Raw genomic sequence first — 21,441 nt, forward strand, 5'->3', positions numbered from 1 at the left:
AGCCAACAGGCCCCCAAGAAGCCTGCTCTGGGGCAAGAGGAAGGCCCTAGGCCTTGCAACAGCCAACAGGCCCCCAAGAAGCCTGCTCTGGGGCAAGAGGAAGGCCCTGGGCCTTGAAAAATCCAACAGGCCCCCAAGAAGCCTGCTCTGGGGCAAGAGGAAGGCCCTGGGCCTTGAAACAGCCAACAGGCCCCCACAAAGCCTGCTCTGGGGCAAGAGGAAGGCCCTGGGCCTTGAAACAGCCAACAGGCCCCCACAAAGCCTGCTCTGGGGCAAGAGGAAGGCCCTGGGGTTTAGGATGGGAGGAGCCGGTTCAGCAGTGTGTGGGTATGAAATGAGTGCCCTGCAAAGAACACAGTGGGAAGACATGTGCTGGGGAACTGGGCATGGGCGTTCACACTAATCCCCAGGCTTAGCAAGAGACTCAAGATTGTCACCAGTTCAGTCAGCCTAGGTTACATAGTAACTTCCAGGACAACCTGAGTCCTGGCATAAAGAGACTTCACAGAGCTAAGAAGCCAAGAGCAGTGCTCAGGTCATCATGGGTAGATGGGATTCAAGGAGGTCTTGACAGAGGTGCCCCTTTAGAGAGAGTTCTGGGAGAGATGAGGGCTAGATCCCAGTGCACAGGTGGGTGTTCCCTGCAAGCATTTCTATTCTGTTTCTTCCTCACCACAGACATGGAGAGATCATACCCCATTTTACAGATGGGAAAGACAAGCCTTACAGCTGTGATGTCACCAATGCACGTCCCCATTGCCTGTTTACTTGTGGAACCAAGTCGTGGTCTTAGGCCACCTGGCTCCAAAGCTGACTGCTTTTGGACCCCACACTCCACCACCCTCTCTCCTTTCTCTGCCATCTTCCGAAACCCTCCTTCCCACTCCCGTTGCTGTGGAGGGCCAAAGACGGACTTGGGGAGCAGGACCCTGCCGTTAGCAACCTGATGCCCTGGATCTAGGTCCCGCTCTCTGGGAAGCAAAGCTTTGAGGGTGCCTGTAGAGTCTGGTGGGATGTTGGGGGAGGCCGGGTGGACCCAGGTCCACTGGACCAAAGCGTCAGCACCTCGGAGAGCGCCTGGGGCGGGGCGGGGGCGGGGCCACGAGACCCCAGCCTGCCCGGGGGCGCGCGCGGGACGCTCTCGCGGGGGCCGCAGGCAAAGCGGCGCGCGGTCCGGAGCCGCGCCCGCCCCAGCCGAGTCCGAGCCCCGCGGCGGCGGCGGCCTCCTCGCCGCGCCTCCTCCTCCATCGCCGCCGCCGCCGCCGCCGCCGCCGCCGCTGCCTCCCGCGCCGCGCTCCGCCCGGATGGCCAGGGCTGCGCCCGGGAATGGCGGAGCGAGAGAGCGGCCTGGGCGGGGGCGCCGCGTCCCCGCCGGCCGCCTCCCCATTCCTGGGACTGCACATCGCGTCGCCTCCCAATTTCAGGTGAGCATAGCGGTCGCGCGCGCGCCCCGCCCTTCGGCTTGGCCTGGAGCCTCAGGATCCCCGGGGATCCAGAGGGCGGCGTGACTTCCGGGCCGAGCCCCCAGACCCTGCAACCCAGGTTGGTCCAGGTTGGTGGTCACCGCGTGCCCCCCTCTCCCCCGCATCTCCCTCCATCATTTCATGTCCTGAGGTGGGGTGCTCAGGGTGGATCTGGGGCAGAGACCTGGAAGATCGACTTCCCCCTCCACCTTGGAGCTGAGAATGGGTCTGGGGTTTAGATGGAATTCTCGGTGCAGCAACCCGCCCAGACTTTACCATACTGTGTTCCAAGGTTTCTGGCCCAAGGTGGGAGCAGGCTAGGGCTTGGAGGCCCGCGGGCCCCAGTTCTCTGAGGTAACAACCCTGATGCTGTAAGGAGGGAGTCGCGGTCTCCTCCCCCAGCTCGCCTGAACAGATTGCTAGGCTATCGTGGGCAAGGTCTGGATTTGGGCAGCTCCCACCTGGTCAGTTGTATAGGCAGAAGAATCGCTTTCAACCAGTGGAACCCATTATGCTTGTGGGAGAGGAATCTGCCTGTGAATATCCAAGGGTATCACTGGAGGTCCCTAGTGTGATACATACTCAGGACCCTGACCTGAGCTCCCCTTCTATCTACCTCCCAAGTCTGGTATTAGACCAGGTGAATTTCAGAGACATGAGGGGTGATGTGTTGTTCCGGTAATGTCCTCTCTTACACACACACACACACACACACACACACACACACACACACACACACACACACGAGAGAGGGAGAGACAGAGACAGAGAGAGTTGGTGAGGAGGAAGAGAAGGGTGTCACTGCTCCAGAATCCAGGAGAAAGAAGCTGAGACCTATCTCATTGTTCCCCCATCTCAGGAGCAGGCGCCTCGCTCTCTCCTGGGGCCCTTGCCCCAGCCAGGCCCCAGCTGGGTTCTGGCGCCAACTCATCTATTGAAGGGGTCTCTGGATCCCAGGCCCTCAGGTAGGCAGAGACCCCCCCAGGGATCTCCAATTATATGATCGGTCCCTGAATCCTCCAAGGGGGCCCTGAGCCCAGCTGAACGAACCAGGAGGAGGCATCCAGAGGAAGGTTCCAAACCTGAAGGAAGGCTGGAGGCGGCAGCCTCTAGGCTAAGAATTCAGATTCTCCCTAGCACGTCAGAACTTTGCAGGGGAAGAAAATAGACTGTGAGGACCATGGGTTCAAATCCTAGCTCCACTGTTTCCTCACTGCCTGATCCAAGCATGCTTTTGTCTTCTTTGGCCCCATCTGTTGAGTGGGCTAATTAATATTGATTCCAGCCTGGGAAGGAGATAGGACACATCAAGTCACTGTTCAACAAGTAGCCTTCTACCCGGGCTGCACAGCTTGTTTCTGTCAGAGCATTTCTCCAGGGTAGTTCACTGAACCTTCACAACCACCCTGAAAGTGTACCTTGGCCTGCCTTTTGTAGAGCAGAAACACTGGAAAATACAGAGGGCAGAGGGGCTAGCCTAGGGACCATAGAAAAGTCTGAGACTGGGTTAGGACTGGAACCTGAGACCGGGTCTGAGCCTGCTCAGTTCCCCCTCCCTACAGGCCCTACCTCTGGCCCAGGACAGACAGACAGACACACACACACACCCATTCTGGCAGGAAGTTATCATTTAGTATAGAGGCCTGAGAAGCTGAGATTAAGAACACCAGCCAGGGAGCATATGACCAAATCTGGGCTATGCAGAATGGGGCAACAGTATACCAAAAGGCTGAGGAGTGGGTTGGCCCTCTAGGACACTGCGCCCTGGCTGTGAGACAAAGCAAGCTCATGGGGATAATGCTGGGCAGTGTCTTGGGCCCTGCATGCCTGCTGCCCACTTCAGCAGCCCCCACTGCCCTTTCTCTGGTCCCGCCTAAGCAGCCATTGGCCCAGCTCTGTTCAACCCTGAGCAAGTATGCTGTCTTGTGGCTCTTTAGTAGGTTGTGGGTTCAACTGCTCTTTTTAGCTATGTGCTCCAAGACTGGGCACTTAAGCCCTTTGGGTGTTTCTTTGTTCTTCAAAATGTCTTCTTTAGGATGGTGTGTGTGTGTGTGTGTGTGTGTGTGTGTGTGTGTGTGTGTGTCCCATTGCTACTGTGAGCTTCTAGAATGTGTAAGTGATGCATACTCACACTTTGCTATCCCCATTACTCAGCCCGGAATAGGTGCTCAACAGTGCCTTACTGGTTTATTATTGAACTGAGGATGGATGTCCTGGGCACATTTCCCCTGGAGAACAAACAGAGTAGTGGTGAATGCTGACCTCAGGGAAACCATGCTAAGAACCTAATGTGGACAAGAGTGTCCTCCTGTAACCATATGAACAGGTTAGTATTGCCCCTGCTTTCAGATGTGGAAACCAAGGCATAGAGAGGTAGAGGAGCTGATGTGAACCCAGAAGTCTTATTTCAACTCTGTCACCAAAAAGAGAGAGCCCTGGGATACTGAGAAGCACCTTTGGAGGAATAAGCATGTGTGGACTTGAAAATGGGAGCTTGGAAGTTGATTTAAATGAGTGTGTTCTGGGCGGTTTTTCTGATTATGGAAATCTTCCATCTGGTCCCTAGTGGTTTGTCTGGATGTGGGGTGGAGCGAGGACTTTGTGCTTTTTACTTTACCTGTTTGGGTACCATTTGGCTTCTTATTTTTGGATTAGCATGTGTATAAGTTACTAAGTTACTTACAGCATAGCAAAAAGATATTTTTAACTGATCCATGTTCTTCATAAAGGAAGCTCTAGGGGAGAGAATTCAGAGCATTACACAATGGTTCCATTGGTCCTGGATGTGTGGGATGAAGGGTAGCACAGGGGACGTCATCCCAAATGGAAGGACCACAGAACAAAGGGGTATTCATGGGAAGTAACATGAACAGCCTGCTTTAAGTGTCTGGCTGAGTTCTGGATAAGGGAGACCTCAGATTATCAACTCATCAGGGCTGGGTGTGATGCAGTGCTAAGTACTCGCCTGGTGTGCTGGAGGGCCTAAGTCCCAACTCTACCACTGCAGATGAAAACAAACAGAGGCAAACAGTCTAGTAAATCTCTCTCTCGTGTGGGAACATGAAAGGGCCAGTAGCTCCCCAAGAACACACAGCAAGTTAATGACATGGTTGGGGTGGAGCCCAGGACCCAGACTTCATCTGTGGTTTCCACTGACCCTACCGCACTGCCTGAGCATGAGAGTTGCTCACCACAGGGCGGGGGTCCCATTTACCTCTTTACAGAGTTGTATACACTGTCTTCCTTTGCCTATCAAAGGAGCTCTTTACCAGGCTCACCAGGAAGGGCAGTATGCAGAGGTCCTGACGTGGATCTGACCCCCATGCAGGTGACAATGTAGAGGAATACAGTGTCTTCCCAGCTAGGCCAGGGCTGTGAGGAAGGTCTAGCAATCCTCACAGAGGAGGAAAGAACAGTGGGGAGAACAGGCTAGAACAGGCAGGGTGACACCTGTCTGCCAGTGTGGAGAGCAGAGGTGTGCAGGAAGCTGGAGGCTGTGTTAGGAGGCTGGATTCTTCAGCCACAAGCAGTGGGTGCTGGCCTGGGGTCAGGCAGTGACTGATAGCAGCCAGTGGATAGTCTGTTCTCCCTCTGGGTGCTGGACGGAGTAAATGGGTAGGCCAGGAGACTTGTGGTCTAACCAGCCATCCTGCCCATCCTACAGGCACATGAGAAGGCGGCATGGGGCACAGGATGGGAGATGGTTAGGGGCTGGGGCAGACCAGATCCTCCCACTGGAAGGGTGATCTTTGCTGACCCAGTTAGTGGACAGTTGGTTTGGGGTATGGAGCTTGGGGAAGGGCATGTCCTAGAACCATGGTCCTTGAAGTGTCAGTGTTCAGAGAAGATGGCTGTCACCTCAGAGAGAACCCAAGAGATGGTGGAGGACAAGGTGGCCCGGCAGCCAGGCTGGGGACTACCAGCCATGTGTGGTGAGGTAGGTCAGTTGCTGCCTCTGGCCTGGCTCCTGATGAACCTATGGTGTAGAGGAGAGGAGCTGGCTAGCCTCACACAGCCCACTTGTAGCCAGGGAAGGAGATACCCCAGCCTTCGAGCATCCGAGCCCTCATTTGGATCTCTGGATCCCCGGGAAATGGCACAGCCTAATTCTGCCTTGGGGACTAAAGGTTCCTATAAATTGTGTCACCATCCCCGCCCCCTACTCAGGGGTCTTCTAGAATATCACCTTTGTCCCCTGGCTCTGCTCACATTCATGTACAACTCTGGCAACCTCTCCTGGGTACTGGCTGTGTTCTGTTACTGGATATGCAAGTAAGGGCCACACGGCTCCTACCCCCACGGGCAGCCAAGGACTCCGTCGTCTAACGGGTGCTTATTTAGCATCTGTGTAAATAGCTTTGCATCGGATGGGGTGAGTTTAGGAGACTGAAGCTAGCTCCTGACCTCATTCTCGAGAAAGTGGCGGTGGAGGGACTAGACTAGGGGCAGGAGTCTGGGGCTAGGCTGTGAGAAGCAGAACCAGAAGTGTTCCAGGTAGAGCAAAGGCAAACACGTCAGATTTCACCCATCCCACAACTCCTGTGGGTCTTGTGTGTGTCTTCCCAGGAAAGCCGTCGGTCATCCAGCCTGCCTCCTCCATCCAACCCCACCTTTTAAAAAGAGCATGTCTCAGGTCACCCAGACTGGCCTGGGACTTGCTATGTCATTGAGGAGGACCTTGAGTCCCTCTTGTTACCGCCTCCCAAATGCTGGGGTCACAGGTCTAGGTAGTGCGAGGCTCAAGCTCTGAGCCTCCTTGGTGCGTGGGAGGCAGCGCTCTGTGGGTGGAGCTGTCTCCAGGCCCAGACTGCTCCTTTGCTTAGTCCTTGGTTGTCATTCTCCATATTTACACACAGACTCGGTGGTGTTCATTCAGAAGATTCGTAAACGGTCCAGTGGAATGCGGTGCCCCACACTTCCCATCCCACTCTGGGCTAGACTCTCCTGCACGGCAACCCAGTTCTAGTTCAGTGCCTAAAGGGTCCCACAAATTGGATCAGCAGTGCCACCCAGTATATCATACACAGTTTTGTATGTAAGGGATTTCCATGTGTGGAATTGTACATTTGGGGGTGTTTCTTCCAAGCTGAGTCACCCCCTGTTCACAGATTCCTTGCTACATATCTCTGGACTCTTTGGGCAAATTTAGCAGGTTAACCCAGAGTGGGCACTGTCCCGTGGAGGAATTCATTTCTTGAGTTGACATTTTGCTGTTGCTGGTGGTGGTGATCACTCCACTGTGGAAGGGGATTAATTCTAGATCAAGAAGCAGCTAGACTGCCTAGTCCACTGGCCAGGGGGATGAGGGTACCCTGAGAACCTGGCTTACCCTGACTTCCAAATTAAGCCAGGCTGTTTTCCCGGAGGCCCGGATAGCCTGCCCTAGACTCTCTGTTGAGAACACAGGAAGTTGGATCCAAAAAGGGAACTGGCCTAGACATTTGCATGGCAAAAATGTAAAGACCCAGGAATGCTGTAGTTTGCTCAACCCTTACCTCGAGGCACCTTACATTACTGGCCAGCTGCCCTTTGCAGCCGGGAGGGGAGGTATGGGGGGGACGACCAGGGGACGGAGGACAGGGGACAACACACCATGGGTCATGCAACCCAAAAGGAAAACCATTGTCACTCCATAACTACCACTAGGCGGGGCTACGAGCCACCAGAAAGGTGGAGTGTCCTGTTCTTCAAAGTCAGAGGAGCCAAGGGGCTGGGGGCGAGACACTGGGTGCCCTCGGGACCTCTTGAGAGCCAGCTCTATAAGATTTAGGGCTGCCAGGACAGGCCAGACCCCTGGATCTCAGGTGGGTTCTATCACAAGAAGCCTCCAGGGGCGCCATGGCTGGGACCAAAGGTCCCTTAGCTAGTCTCCTTCACTTAGACAGGAAGCTGGAAGCCAAGGCTCAAGAGTGGCTTCTGACAGCCCACACCTGGCCTTACTCAGTGCAAGCTCAGCGCTGTGCTCGGCCCTCACTTCCTGGGAGGCAAGGACCAACCAGAACTGTTGCAGGGATGGACACACAGCCAAGAGTACTGAGACAGCCGGACAGCTGAAAGCACATGAGAATCCCAGAGTAGCTTTGCTTGAGCCCAGTCCAAGACACCACAGAGAGGGTGGAGTGTGGTCATGGCCAGAAGCTGAGCAAGGTGTTGCTGGGGGCCATCACTGCAAGAGGGTATGTACTGCAGGAAGACAGATGCCCAAGTCAGTGTGGTGTCCAGGGACCAACTCAGACACAGGGCCACCAAACATGGCTGTAGGTTGTGTCTGCACAACATGGCAAGTAGGGCTGCTACCCTGGGAGGCTGCCCCGAGGTCCAACCCCAGGGAAGAAGCTGCCAACCTGCCAGGGCTGTGTGATCCTCGTGTGCCACCTCCCGGGCCAGGGCTCAGATTTCCAAGAAAGTGCCTTAGGCAAGGTCAGGAGGAGCCTCCAACCTCCCGTCTCTTCTTCCTCTGAACACAAAGCTGCCAGTCCCTTCCCTTCTCAGAGTGTCTCTGGGCTCTGCCTGAGAGATCTAGACCATCAGTGCCCAGAGAAGAGTGAGGTGACAGCAGAGGACAGCCTTGGCCAGTCCTTCCTCTTTGTCTTTGGTAGTGGCCTTCTCCTGACACTCTATTTCAGACACTCCAACTCATTCTGGGGTGGCAGGCAGAAAGGAAACCTCATCTTACACCTGTCCTGAGCCTTAGGGTGCACTCCTCTGTGAGGTGGCCCAGAACCCCATCCCAAGGTAGTAAAGAAATGTAGCAAGGTTGGTGGCCCTGCTGGTGGCATCTTAAGAAGAGGAAGGATTTCCTCTTGATACTCCTACTACCAGGCCTGACCCGGGGTCATTCTGCTTAGGAGAATCACCCCAAAAACAGACAAGGGTACTGACACCAAGGTTTTTAAATGGATGAAACATGTCATCCCCTGGGACTTCTTTCCTGCGTGAATTTAGGAGTGAGGGAAGGCAAGAACACCCTCCCTGTCCTGAAGGCAACTAAAGATTAATGGAAGGCTCCTGACCCCTAGTCCACAGCTCTTCCTGTCTTTGCCCAGGCTTGTCCCTCTTAGACCGCTGTTCAGGAAAGTGGCTCATCAGGCCATGCTGAGGGGCCGTGGACACACGGCACACATCCTCTGGCCATATAGAATCCTGCAGCCCGACTCCAAACCCTTCAGTTCGAGAGGAAGGGTAGAGACCGAGGTTTTCCTGTGGCCAACACATGGCATGTGTCTGCTGAGCACATAGTGTGTTTGACATCCTCACCAGCTCTGCCCTCCAGGAGCATCCAATCTAGATGGGAGCCAGGAAGGGAGAAATGTAGGTGATAAGGAGGCTGCATTCCATCCAACTCTGTAGCCAAGATGGGTAGGGCATCTCTGAAGGGTCCAACCAGAGGATGACTCTTGCCCTATTGAGAGGGGTAGGCATGCCCAGTTTGAAGGCCTTCCACGTGTACCATGCAAGTCCCAGTAGCCATTCTTGAGGAGCAAGGCTCAGTAAATAGGTAATTACACACAAGGCTAGAGTCTGCCCCCTTGCAGAGAGCCCAGGAAGGTTTTGAGTAAGGAGAGAAGGGATGGTGGTGTCCCTTGAGACTTTGCCTCATGGCCATAGGAGTGGTGGCAGTTCGGGTATAGGGAAACTGAGACCAGCAGGCAAGGGAACCCCCTTGCCTGGTGGATGCAGGAACTGGACCAGGGTTTGGCAATGAGGTATGTACAGAGGGCATCAGCAGAGCTGGGCATTTGAGGACACCTCCAGAGATGCCTGGTGGGACCCAGGAACTGCCATGTTGCCCGAGTCCCACACCTTACAGGTAGGCTGCATTCAGTGTCAGCTACAGGGCCAAGAGGCCAGACTGAGGAGGATGCTCTGGTCTCTGGACCAGCCCCCTGGCCACTTCCATACCAGCTGGTGGCCACACCCCCATGCCTGGAAACCTGTTACCCCTTGAGGTCAGAATCTTCCAGGACAGTTGCTACTAGAGACCTCCAGACCCAGTCAAAATCATTCCTAACCATGCTCCAAATGGGTCCTCATTGCTCTCTCCGGAAGCCCCAATCCCCGACCCAACCTCCCTGGCCCTGGCTGGGCATGCAGAAGCTTCGCAGACGCGGTGTGGAGGCGGAGCCTGTGACTGTGAAAATTCTGGTGTCCATTTTTGGGGCACCTTGGAAGCCCCTCTATCTTCCCACTTGGCACCCTGAGTGTGGCGCTGGCCCTTTAAAGCAGATCAGGGTCTGGCTTTGGGGGGGGGGGGGTTAATACCAGAGTTCTGCCGTCTGCTTACAAGCCTGGCCTTGGGAGGAGGGAGGGTCACTCCAGCCCCCAACAGGGGCATTGGAAGGGCAGGTGGAGCCAGTGGCATTGATTGCAGTAACCTGATCCCGCAGGGGAGGCGGCGACGTCGCAGCGCGTCGGGCCGCCTAGGGAGGAAGCTGCCCGCCGCATCTGAGGGTTGGGCCAGGAAGAGTTGGGGCTGGGGCCTGGGTCGGCAGCTGCGGCCTCCTCTCGGGCCCATCTATTTTTAATGAGCTCCCCAGGCTTCTGCAGCCGGCAGGATGCAGAAAGGCAGGCCCAGTTGGTGGAGGCCAGGAGCCTCAGCCCTGCCTTGAGCTCTGGCCCCCCCACCCTTCTGGGCATGAGAGGGCAGTCCTGGAGCCCCGCAGCCCCCTGGCCGGGCAGGGCTCTCCATGCAGCTGGTACTGAAGATGGATTCGAGCCCAGACAATGACAGCTGGTTGGAGGATCAGTGGGAGCGCTGGTAGGGTCCTGGGGGCTGACCTCAGGGTTGGGGAGGGATGAGTCGGGAGGCGCTCCATTGAGCTCAGGGCCCCTGTTCAGATTGAGTGAGGCAGAAGACAGGTGTGAGTCTTCCAGGCTTCCCTGGGAGCTGCACCCCGTCCTTCCTTTCCTGGGTGACCTTGGATGATGAGCTTGTGTACCTCTGCTCTGTGCCTAATCTCCTGGTCTTTGGGGAAAGTCCCAGGCATTCTCTTCAACTCCCCAGATGTCCCACTTACACCAAGCCAGACAAAATGCCAGGGTTGGGATGGGCAGGTACAGGGCACAGTCATCACAGTGGCTGCCCCAGCAGTGCATCCCCAGGTGGGCACACAGGCTGGCCTGGGCTCCTGGAAGCCTGCAAGTGTTCTCGTACCCAGGGACTCTTTGTGGTCTGTCACAAGCCCGAGCCTGGGCCCTCCCTGGCCCAATCTGCTCAGGGTCCTTACACCAGATGAGATTGTGTAGTTGAAGAGGCGAGACCAAGAACATAAGAAGAAGCCATAGCATTTCTCAGAACAGGCAGATTCCAGGTCCCCCTCACTATTACCCTGGCCCAGTGGCATGTGGTTTTTGTGGGTAAGAGAAAGGGGCACCTGCCGTACCTTCTGGTAGCCCTTTGGGTCTTGTTACTGTGGAGTGCAAAGGTTTCCCTGCTCTGGGTACCTCTTGGGGTTGAACCAACCTTGGCACTTGCTTTGGCCATGGAGGCATTTCTCCAACAGAATTGAGGCTCTGGACAGTTGGGCCTTCGAGGACTGCCTTCTGGTTGGCAGCAGGGTGGAGAACTCCCAGCTGGTGATGCTGAGGAACCTTGAGCTGCCTCCCCCGCCACCCTAGGTGCAATGCCTTTTGGCTCCAACCCCAAATCCTTGCCCTGCCACTGGTACAGACAGACTGAGTCCTCCATCCGGGAGCTGTCACCTGCCTTCCAGAGGCTTCCCCCGAGAAGAGGGAGACACCAGCAGGGTTAGTTGAGGCTTAGGCCCCCTAGGTTGAAACTTTGGTTTCTGTCCCCTCCAGGCTCACCCACGACATCAGTCTGGAGGAGTTTGAGGATGAAGACCTTTCAGAGATCACTGATGAGTGTGGAATCAGCCTGCAGTGCAAAGACACATTGTCTCTCCGGGTAAGGGCTGGGTCTGGAGAGTCTGAGTGGGGTGGGGGGATGGGGACAGAAATGAGGGCACCCCTCTACTTACAAAGGAGCTTTTGAGTATGTGTGGCACCCCCTGGGAAGTGAACGAACATGCGGGAAGAAACCAGTGTAATGTTTTGCACATCTTGGGTGCTCAAAGTGAAGGTTTTGTATTGTATTGTCTTCTCAGTGATAAAGCAGGAGGTAGCTCCTTCAGTTGCTCACAGAGAGCGAGCAGGAGGGCTTGAGATGTAGGACAGAGGCAGTGAGGGCCAGAATGAAGGCAAGGGCCTCTCAGGAGCTCCTTGGCAGAGGGCCCGCAGCAGTACAGGGTGGAGTCTGGTAGAATCTGCAGTGCTTTGGGGCAGAAGGGAGCCAGGGTGCTGCTGGACTAGCTCCCGTGACTGCTGCTGCTGCTGCACCACCCTGACCACACTACCAGCCTTTTGGGCTTTCAGTGGTGCCTGCTGAGGGGTTCTTCCAGTATTGGTATTGCTCTGAGCCCCTTGGCTTTACCATAGTGACAGGCTGTCTCCTGTCCTTATGTCTGAGTGCCAAGGTACCCAGGACAGATGGGGATCCCCGTTCTGTTGTCTGAACACAAACCAAGGACTTGCTTGCAGGATGTGGAAGGCAAGTGCACTGGGCTAGGTGTCCAAGTCCAGCACTTTATCTAACCAGGTACTTGAGTAGCTAGATGTGACATTTAGATAGCTGTAGAGTGAACTAGGGAAGGGTATTTGTCTTAGACCTCCTGCTGGTCCTAGCACTTTTAGAAACTTCCAGGCAAAGGCAGGCAAGCCCTGAGGATGACTTTCCAGTCCCCAGACCCAATCCTCTACCTCCTGGCCAGGCCAGAAAGGATGGAGGCAGTGGCACTCTCCTCTGGGCTTAGGAAATGGTCCCAGAGCTGGGTCACGACTTCTCGAAGGTCCCATACCTGTTTTGGAGTTTGAAACTACTGTCTCCTACATGCAAAGCTTTCAAGGGGGTCTTTTGCAATTAGCCAGAACCACCTCCACCCCTACCCTGGTAGTGCTCGACTAACTAGGGCAATCCCCCGGTGGGAGCTCGTCAAAGTCTCAGTGGCTTTCATGCACACTTTGCAGTGTCCTCTCCTCTCCAGTAACCTGGAGGACAGCAGTATGCAGTCAGGGGATCTGTCCAAGGTGCCAGGAGTTAGTGGCAACATTGGAAGTAGAAATAGGGGCTATAAAGGCAGGGTTGGATGAGGGAAGTGTTCAGGTTAGAGCTGACTGGCAAGAGCCCCCCTCAGAGTCCCCCTCGGGTGCAGTCATGGCCTCCAGTCCCCACTTCAGTCTTTCTCACCTGGCTGACACGCACTTTCCCCAGTTTGCTTCAGTGGTCCCTTCAAACGCCAGTTGTCTCACCCATCCCTACTGGGGCCGGAATTCCTGGGCGACCCCTAGGTCTCCGTAGCAACAGTGGTGATTTCACTCTGGGCTCGGCTTACCACCAGAGTGAGGTCACTGGCCGTTGCCAAGGGAACGGGAGGGTGCAAGGAGTCCGGAGGGGGGGGAACCGTGGGAACGGAGAGGCGTGGGCGGTTCCTTCTGGCCTGGGGACGCGGCCTCGTGGTGGTGGTGGTGGGGGCGGACGGGAGTGGTCCAGTGCTCGGGTCGGGTCTCTGCTCGGCTCCCTGTCTCCCTCCCTTTGCGGCCGCCGAATGGACTCGTCCGGTGGGGAGGCGGGGCACAGCGGCATCAGATCCGCCCCTCCCGCGAGACCCCTCCCCCGCTCACAAGGCCCCTCCCCTGACGCCCCTCCGCCCGCGCCGCGCAGCCCCCGCGCGCCGGGCTGCTGTCTGCGGGTGGCAGCGGCAACGCAGGGAGCCGGCTGCAGGCGGAGATGCTGCAGATGGACCTGATCGACGCGGCAGGCGACACTCCCGGAGCTGAGGACGACGACGAGGAGGAGGACGACGAGCTCGCTGCCCAACGGCAGGGAGTGGGGCCTCCCAAAGCCGAGTCCGGCCAGGAGCCTGCGCCTCGCAGCCAAGGCCAGGGCCAGGGCACGGGCAGCGGAGACACCTACCGGCCCAAGCGACCTACTACGCTCAACCTCTTCCCGCAGGTGCCACGGTCTCAGGTGAGGCTTGAGCTGCGCGGGGGGCAGAGCTGAGGGGGCGGCGCCCTGGGTGGACGGGGAAGATGTAGGGGCGTGGGCCTGCTGGTGGGGTCGAGGACCCTGGCATGGTGCCTGGGAAGGAACAGGTTTTCTGCAGGTAGGCCAGAGGAAGGACTTGTCTAGGGGGCAGGAAACTCTGTCCTGAGAAAGGCTGATCCCAGCAGGCTGGGTATGGATTCTGGAAAGGGTCGAAGGGGTTGCCAGGGATTCCAATGGGGAAGAGTCGCAGGGGACTAACAAAGGAGTTGGGTTCCTACAGTTGTGACAGGGTCCTCTTTGGGCTGGGGGCTTTGGTAAGGGTTGAGGCAGCAGCAGGGCCTGGAGAAAAGAGCATCTGAAATGGGATGAAGATGGGATGGGAATTTAGGGTCTGCAGCTGGTTGGACATCTCAGCAGCTGGACATTCCAGAAAGCAGCAATAGAGGAGAATGGAATTGTTTGACTGAGTTGGGGCCTAGGGCCCCTGGCAGGTGGCTGGATGCCAAAGGGGGCTGCTGCCTTGACGCATTGTCTTGTAGGCCTAGGCAGGAGAGGTACTGGGAGGGAAGGAGCCGGGGAGGTGGAGCTACTGGTGGATAGTTGAGGGCTGCAGGGAAGAGGTTGGTCCCTTTCCCAGTATCCTCTGGCATGGCTTCTGGCAGCTCAGTTCATGAATGTGTGTATTGCTTATCACGTTCCCTGGAGAGGGAGCCCAAGTTGTATGTGGAGAGCCCTGTGCATGGGCACTGTTCGGGGGTCTCAGGAGACTGAATGTGGCATGCATGAGCATTCTGGGGGATCCAGGAAGGAGGGCTGCTGATACTACATCTGTCATTCCTTAGTCACGTGGGATGAAGTGGGGGTGAGTGTTATGGAGTCATGATTTGAATGATTCATCCAGGCCCACAGGCCAGCTTCTGGGGAGACCGTGTGCCAGAGTGCCCCCACCACTTTGCTAGAGCCCAGCTTTCTGGGTCGGTCATCGTCCTTCACCAGGGCTGGGTTTGAGCATCAGAGCATGTCTCCCGTCAGTGTCTGGAGCTGCTGTCTGACTCTCCTGGGAGCTGTGCTTCTCCCTCCGCACCCTCTACTCAGCACCCACACTGGCCAGCACCACCACTGCATCTCTTAAGGGTTGTCTCCAAGCCAGCAGGCCTGCGGGGAGGGTGGTAATTTCCCACCCTGGCTGCCTGCTAGAGGGAGGTTGGCAGAGAGAGAGGCCTTTGGCAAGGCCGGATGGGGTGGGAACAGCCTAGGGATGGCCTGATGGGGGCAGGACCAGGGCCTCCCTGTGCCGGGCACTGCTGACTGCTTCTTCATAAGAGCCTTTTGTTCTCTGCACAGGACACGCTGAATAATAATTCTTTAGGCAAAAAGCACAGTTGGCAGGACCGCGTGTCTCGGTCCTCCTCCCCTCTGAAGACAGGTAAGTGAGACTCTTCTCCCTGAGTTGGAGACCCAGTGTCTTCCGTGGCCCACCTGGTGACTGGCTGCAGAGCCGGTGGAGGACCACTGGGAAGAGGAGGGGGCAGGTAGCTGGAGTGGGGCCCAGCTCTCAGTATCAACTCACCTGTCCTCTAGGGGAGCAGACACCTCCACATGAACACATCTGCCTGAGTGATGAACTGCCTCCCCAGAGCAGTCCTGTTCCCACCAAGGATCGCGGCACCTCCACAGACAGCCCTTGCCGCCGCAGTGCCGCCACTCAGATGGCGCCTCCAAGTGGTCCTCCTGCCGCTGCTCCTGGTGCCCGCAGCCACTCCCATCGAGACCGAATCCACTATCAGGCAGATGTGCGGCTCGAGGCAACTGAGGAAATCTACCTGACCCCAGTTCAGAGGCCCCCAGACCCTGCAGAGCCCACCTCCACCTTCCTACCACCCACTGAGAGCCGGATGTCAGTGAGCTCTGATCCAGACCCAGCAGTTTACCCTGCAACTGCAGGGCGGCCACACCCCTCCATCAGTGAGGAGGATGAGGGATTCGACTGCCTGTCATCCCCAGAGCGAGCTGAGCCACCAGGTGGAGGGTGGCGGGGAAGCCTCGGGGAGCCACCACCACCTCCACGGGCCTCATTGAGCTCGGACACCAGCGCCCTGTCCTACGACTCGGTCAAGTACACACTGGTGGTGGATGAGCATGCCAAGCTTGAGCTGGTGAGCCTGCGGCCATGCTTTGGAGACTACAGTGACGAAAGCGACTCTGCCACTGTCTACGACAACTGTGCCTCTGCCTCCTCACCCTATGAGTCAGCCATTGGCGAGGAGTATGAGGAGGCCCCCCAGCCCCGGCCTCCCCGCTGCCTCTCAGAGGATTCCACACCGGATGAGCCTGATGTCCACTTCTCTAAGAAGTTTCTGAACGTCTTCATGAGTGGCCGCTCTCGCTCCTCCAGTGAGTCCGTGAGCGGGGAATGGTGGGGGCACCCCGGCCAGGGAGAGCTAAGAGTCTTGTCTGAGAGCAGGACAGAGCTTTCTACCTGCCCCAAGCTCAGGCCACCTCCTCCAGCCTCTTGACTTCCTTCAGGTGCCGAGTCCTTTGGGCTGTTCTCCTGTGTCATCAATGGAGAGGAGCAGGAGCAATCCCATCGGGCCATATTCAGGTGAGGGCTGCCCCCTTCCCTACCTCTACCAGCACATCACTGGCATCCCCTCTGCTGCTGGTGGACAGTAGCCCACTGTAGGAACTCAGCTTAATGACAAAATGCTGAGGTGTCATGAGGACGCTAGGACTATGCACTTTACCTGGTGAGGGGCCAGAGAGATACCTGCCCTGCAGAGAACCTGCGCCCCATCTCGCCTCTAGGCAAGGGGCTCACTTTCCACGGCCTTTTCGTTAGAAAGGCTGCCTTCCTCCCTGGCGCCTGAAATCTTGGGTAGCAGATGCATATCTGAGTGTCATGTGACCCCCTAGGAGACAGCACTGTGACATGCGCACGGGTATTTTGTAAATGTCAGTGGCTCAGGACACCACATTAGGCCAAAGAACGCTGACGATCAGCACCTCACATGCCTTTGGGGACAGGTTTGTGCCTCGACACGAAGACGAACTGGAGCTGGAAGTGGACGACCCTCTGCTGGTGGAGCTGCAGGCAGAAGACTATTGGTACGAAGCTTATAACATGCGCACTGGAGCCCGAGGTGTCTTTCCTGCCTACTATGCCATTGAGGTCACCAAGGAGCCTGAGCACATGGCAGGTAGTACTTTCTTCCAGTTTGGTGCCACCCACCCAAACCCTGCCTCTACCCACCCGCCTGGCTGCCGGGGAACATGCACCGCAGGTCTTAGGCAGCCAGGGAGGAGAGCAGAGGTTCCATTACACCGTTAATAAGTGAGGCCATGTGAGGATGGCAGCATCCTCTGCTGCCTGAGTCACTCCACATGCCACACCGTCCCTTCTTGGCTTGGCTCTGGGCCCCTGCTGATGGCTCTCTTGCTCTCTACTGTTGCTTTCTAGCCCTTGCCAAAAACAGTGACTGGATTGACCAGTTCCGGGTGAAGTTCCTGGGCTCCGTCCAGGTTCCTTATCACAAGGGCAATGATGTCCTCTGTGCTGCTATGCAAAAGGTACCCAAATCTGGCTCCTCACCTTTTCCTGGGGGGGGTGGGGTGCCTATCCTCAGCTAGCCCACACTATCGGGGATAAGTACATGAGGGTGTGGAGGCAGAGCTGAGACATGAGGGGTCCTTAGAGAAACAACAGAGCTTCTAACATGGCTCTGTCCCTCATACAGATTGCCACCACCCGCCGGCTCACCGTGCACTTTAACCCACCTTCCAGCTGTGTCCTCGAGATCAGCGTTAGGGGTGTCAAGATAGGTGTCAAAGCCGATGATGCTCAGGAGGCCAAGGTGACTTCCTTCAAGCCCCAGCCTTCTTGCCCCATGTGCGTCTCCTTCCCCTTCATTTCTTGCCTGCCAAGTGCCTCTCCTCTCCCTGTGGACCTACCCTATCCCCACTGGCCCACCTGCCTGCTTCCCCCTACAAGCTGACTGTCTTCTCTCATGCCTCCTGTAGGGAAATAAATGTAGCCACTTTTTCCAGCTAAAAAACATCTCTTTCTGTGGATACCATCCAAAGAACAACAAGTAAGTAGGAGAGGCAGACATGAGATGCTAGTCCTGGGCCATTGTGGGTGGGGATGGGTAAGAACCTTGTCTCACAGATGCCTGCCTTCCTTCCCAAAGGTACTTTGGGTTCATCACCAAGCACCCTGCTGACCACCGGTTTGCCTGCCATGTCTTTGTGTCTGAAGACTCCACCAAAGCCCTGGCAGAGTCTGTGGGGTAAGTGTGTGTGTGTGTGTGTGTGTGTGTGTGTGTGTGTGTGTGTGTGTTGGTGAGGGTCTGCCCAGGTAATATGCCCTGTCACGAGACTGGAGCATCTTCATACCCAGTATTAGTATCATATCACCCTTGTCCTGGAAGCCCCACTCCTGGAAGAGGTTGGGAGGTACTAAGGAGCCCTGGGTCTGGGCCACTTCCTTGCTAATTAGCTGCTGGGCCTTTTCTCAACTAGTCCTTTCTTCTTTGGGAAATAACTGCCCAGAGAACAGAGCTAAGCCATCCCAGAGTCCCCAAGAGCCTTTGGAAGAACCTGGCTTGAGGCTCCTGGTCACTCCAGTGTCCCCCATTTTCTAGGCGTGCGTTTCAGCAGTTCTACAAGCAGTTTGTGGAGTACACCTGTCCTACAGAAGATATCTACCTGGAGTAGCAGCACCGCCACCCTCTGCAGCCCCTCAGCCCCAGGCCAGTAGTAGGACAGCTGGCTATGGACAGGATGTGGTACTGCCACAAGAGAATGGGGAAGTGCGGGCTGTTGGGGTGGGGGCAGGGGTGTGGGGAGAGGCAGATGCAGTTTATTGTAATATATGGGGTTAGAGTCATCTATAGAGGATGGTACAGGCTCTCTGGGGACTGGAGAAAGGTGGGGCTTAGGGGGTCAGGCCTCTGACCAAGGGATCCCCTAGGAACAGAGGCACTGCCCTATCCTGGGCCTTGTTTCATGCCGGGGACTCTGGCTTCTCTGGCTTTTGGCTCCTGCCTTGACAAAGCCCATTCCACCTGGAAGTGCCCACCTTCCTGTCCCCCCCTCACCTAGAGCCCTGAGCTCAGGCTGAGCCCAACCACCTCCCAAGGACTTTCCAGTGAGGAAATGGCACTACGTGACAGTGAAGACCTTGTTCTCAGCTGACGTCTGTGGGGCCTCCAGGCAGCTCCGACCTCCAGCCTGGCCATCATGCTGGTCCTGGCAGGCTTGTGCGTGTTAGGAAGTTGAGGGCTACAGAAGCCCTCCCTGGCAGAGAAAGGAGACCTCTCAGCTGGTCCCCGCCAATCCCGTCACTGTCTTGTCACCTGGCTACTACGATTAAAGTGCCATTTCCTGTCTGGACCACAGTGGGTGTGTTTACTTGGACCCCTGCTGGGCCTTCTTGTTACACACAGGCTAGCAAGCCAAGCATTTGCTGCTCAGAATAGCTTTATGCGGGGTTCCCATCACAGATTCACATCATAGTAATAGTCAGCCATGTTGGGCCCGTCCCGCTTGCGCTGCTGGGCCTGAGAGAGAAGGGGTCGGGGCCCTCGTGGCCACGGGTGCTTGGGTCTGACCCCATAGTCTAAAGAGACAAGAAGATAAGGGTGGAGGGAAGAGCTGCTGACTTGGGCTGTAGCCAGCTCTGAAGAGACATTCTGGGAGGAGGAGACCCGGGGCTTGGCCCTAGGGGACCTCTGGGGCACCTGCTGGGGGGGGGGGATACTACCATCCATGAGGCCCGAGAGCGGTTGTGGGAGTTCCAGCGGGGCTGAAAATTCCTCAGGAACAGATCGCAGAGACCTATGGGAAATGTGCTGTGCTGAGCCATGGCCCCAAAGACCATAGCCACTCTCCTTTGGGGACAGCCCAGGGTGAAGACTTCATGAACTAGCCCTTCCCAGGATAATGGTCAGCCTCGTCCAGAGTCTTCTAGGCCCTGCGGCTCTGGCCTTACCTCTGGGGCTGAGGTCGAAGGAGTGCGCCTGCCAGGATGAGGTAAAAAAGGAAGAGACTGAGCCCAGCCCTGGGATACAGAGCCCCCAGCATGGCGAGAACCATCTCCTACACAGTCCCTACTGCGGCTTCTGCCTGCCCCTCCCCCAGCAGGACAGAACCCGGTGCCAATTCTCAGGGCCACCTCACAAAGGACATTAGTTCCAGAGCTCAGCATCAGCACCTGCACTACCTCCTTTGCGTCTTGAAGACTTTTGAGACAGGGTTTCTCTGTGTAGCCTTGGTTGTCCTAAGACTCACTTTGTAGACCAGGCTGGCCTTGAACTCAGATTGTCTACCTCCTCCTCTGCCTCCCAAGTGCTGGCTGGGATCAAAGGTGTGCACCACTACTGCCAGGCCTGGAGAAGACTCTTGTTCCATACAACTGCTTTAGTATTATGTCCCTGCCAGGAAACCTCCCTTCCTCAGTTCTAGGGACCTGGAATGCCATACGCTAGCCAACTCCAAAGCCTCATCCTTCACTGGACTCCTGGATACTACCATATTCCTCTACCCACATGGTCCCCATGGTCTGCTGCGGTTATTCATCCCCTGCCTCACTGCCTTGACTGTCACCCATGTCATGGCTGATGTTACCCACTCTCTCGTCTCTGTGCAGAACACCAAGTATATGGTGTCCTACCAGACATTTCCCTGGGCCTCCTGCCATCCACTCCTTATGCCCACACAGCACAGCACTTCAGTGTTGTCCCCACCAAGACCCTGCACAGCTGCTTTCGACACACAGCCATCCCTGCCTCAGCTGCTGTCAGGAAACTGACCTCATGGTGAGGGGTGTGGCTTGGCAGTTAGTCTCTCCCCATCTCCAAAATAACAAAACTGCTGCAGTTTTTGAGTTCCACTGCCTGCTGGAAGGCCTTGCTCTCCTTTGCCATCACTGCAGGAGGTGTTTGGCACACCACCTCCATCTCCAAGATCCCACTGTAGTACATACACAGATGTAACTGGTGGTCGGGAACGGCAAGGCAGGGAACCATAGGCTGCACGGTACCGAAGCCTGCGACCGTGTAAGCACCCAGGATGCCTCTGAGTCTGAGCAGAGGTCACAGGTTCCAGAGCCCACAGATAGGCTGCCCTTGCCACTGCTGCTGAGAGCCCAGGGCTGTGCTTCTCAGAGTCACACGGCAAGCATGTCAGGTTGAGTTGGGGTTATGAGAGCACACTGGAGGAGGGAGGCCTGAAAGACAGGTGCAAACAGTGTCCTCCAAAGTCAAGGGCACCACTGCTAGGAACAGTCCATGCAACAAAGGACAGGAATAAGGTAGGGGTGACAGCTTACCCCTAGAGTCCCACACTGAGAGACTGCCATGAGTTTGAGGCCAGTGAGTCTGTCTAAAAGACAGAAAGAGAAGGACAAAGGGAGAGACAGGAGGACGGACACTAAGGACAGTGAAGTTCAGGCCCTCTTCTCACTTCCCCACAATAGCCTGCATGGCCCCAGCAATCTAATACCGCACGTATGCACACACGCTCGCGCAGCACACACACACACATCCAGGTTCGCACTCTATCCCATCCCAGCCCTGACTTCTGCCATAGAGAAGAGCTTCTAGGGTGCAGGGCTGGGCTTGCTGTTTAGCACTTTCGGGGAAAGGGGAAACAGAGACCCTGGCTAGAAGGCATAGTGGACCATGGTCCTCCATGGCCTAGTTCCACTCGTCTTCACCAGGGACCAGTGAGAAGGAAGCATCTAGTCACGCGGTTCATTCAAACGGTGACCTGTGCTGGAGACAGTTGAGTCATCTGCTGTGCCAAGATGAAGCTGCCCCCTGGGCCTGATGGAGACTTCCTGCCCAGTGGGAGGCAGGCTGCAGTGACTCCACCCCAGGAAGGTGTGAAAAGGAACAGCTGTGGTGACCAGGGCTGAGAAAGCAGAACTGCCAGGGC

The 21,441-nt window shown here is 56.4% G+C and overlaps 2 protein-coding genes across 5 annotated transcripts; one reads left to right on the forward strand and one right to left on the reverse strand.

Annotated features, from left to right (window-relative positions):
- The first annotated feature begins 1,120 nt into the window (after window positions 1-1,120).
- Window positions 1,121-18,897, forward strand: Mapk8ip1 (mitogen-activated protein kinase 8 interacting protein 1). Of its 2 annotated transcripts, none has more exons than XM_036183403.1 (12): window positions 1,121-1,424; window positions 11,265-11,370; window positions 13,183-13,488; window positions 14,851-14,932; window positions 15,088-15,900; window positions 16,033-16,108; window positions 16,531-16,703; window positions 16,964-17,073; window positions 17,241-17,357; window positions 17,524-17,594; window positions 17,694-17,792; window positions 18,147-18,897. In XM_036183403.1, exons 1-12 carry the CDS (start codon window positions 1,327-1,329, stop codon window positions 18,217-18,219), a joined length of 2,124 nt encoding a protein of 707 aa, XP_036039296.1. In that variant the 5' UTR covers window positions 1,121-1,326; the 3' UTR covers window positions 18,220-18,897. The 2 variants fall into 2 exon arrangements, with proteins under 2 accessions (XP_036039296.1, XP_036039295.1); XM_036183402.1 differs by lacking the exon at window positions 1,121-1,424 and adding an exon at window positions 9,728-10,221.
- Window positions 18,152-21,399, reverse strand: C4H11orf94 (chromosome 4 C11orf94 homolog). Of its 3 annotated transcripts, XM_036183409.1 has the most exons (4): window positions 20,834-21,399; window positions 20,489-20,731; window positions 19,496-19,523; window positions 18,152-19,341 (listed from the first exon to the last, which is right to left on the reverse strand). In XM_036183409.1, exons 2-4 carry the CDS (start codon window positions 20,529-20,531, stop codon window positions 19,002-19,004), a joined length of 411 nt encoding a protein of 136 aa, XP_036039302.1. In that variant the 5' UTR covers window positions 20,532-20,731; window positions 20,834-21,399; the 3' UTR covers window positions 18,152-19,001. The 3 variants fall into 3 exon arrangements, with proteins under 3 accessions (XP_036039302.1, XP_036039303.1, XP_036039301.1); XM_036183410.1 differs by lacking the exons at window positions 20,489-20,731; window positions 20,834-21,399 and having other exon boundaries at window positions 18,152-19,123; window positions 19,268-19,341; window positions 19,496-19,792; XM_036183408.1 differs by lacking the exons at window positions 20,489-20,731; window positions 20,834-21,399 and having other exon boundaries at window positions 19,496-19,792.
- Between the last annotated feature and the right edge of the window lie 42 nt (window positions 21,400-21,441).

Source organism: Onychomys torridus, chromosome 4 (assembly GCF_903995425.1).
Source record: "Onychomys torridus chromosome 4, mOncTor1.1, whole genome shotgun sequence".
Classification (NCBI taxonomy): Eukaryota; Metazoa; Chordata; class Mammalia; order Rodentia; family Cricetidae; genus Onychomys; species Onychomys torridus.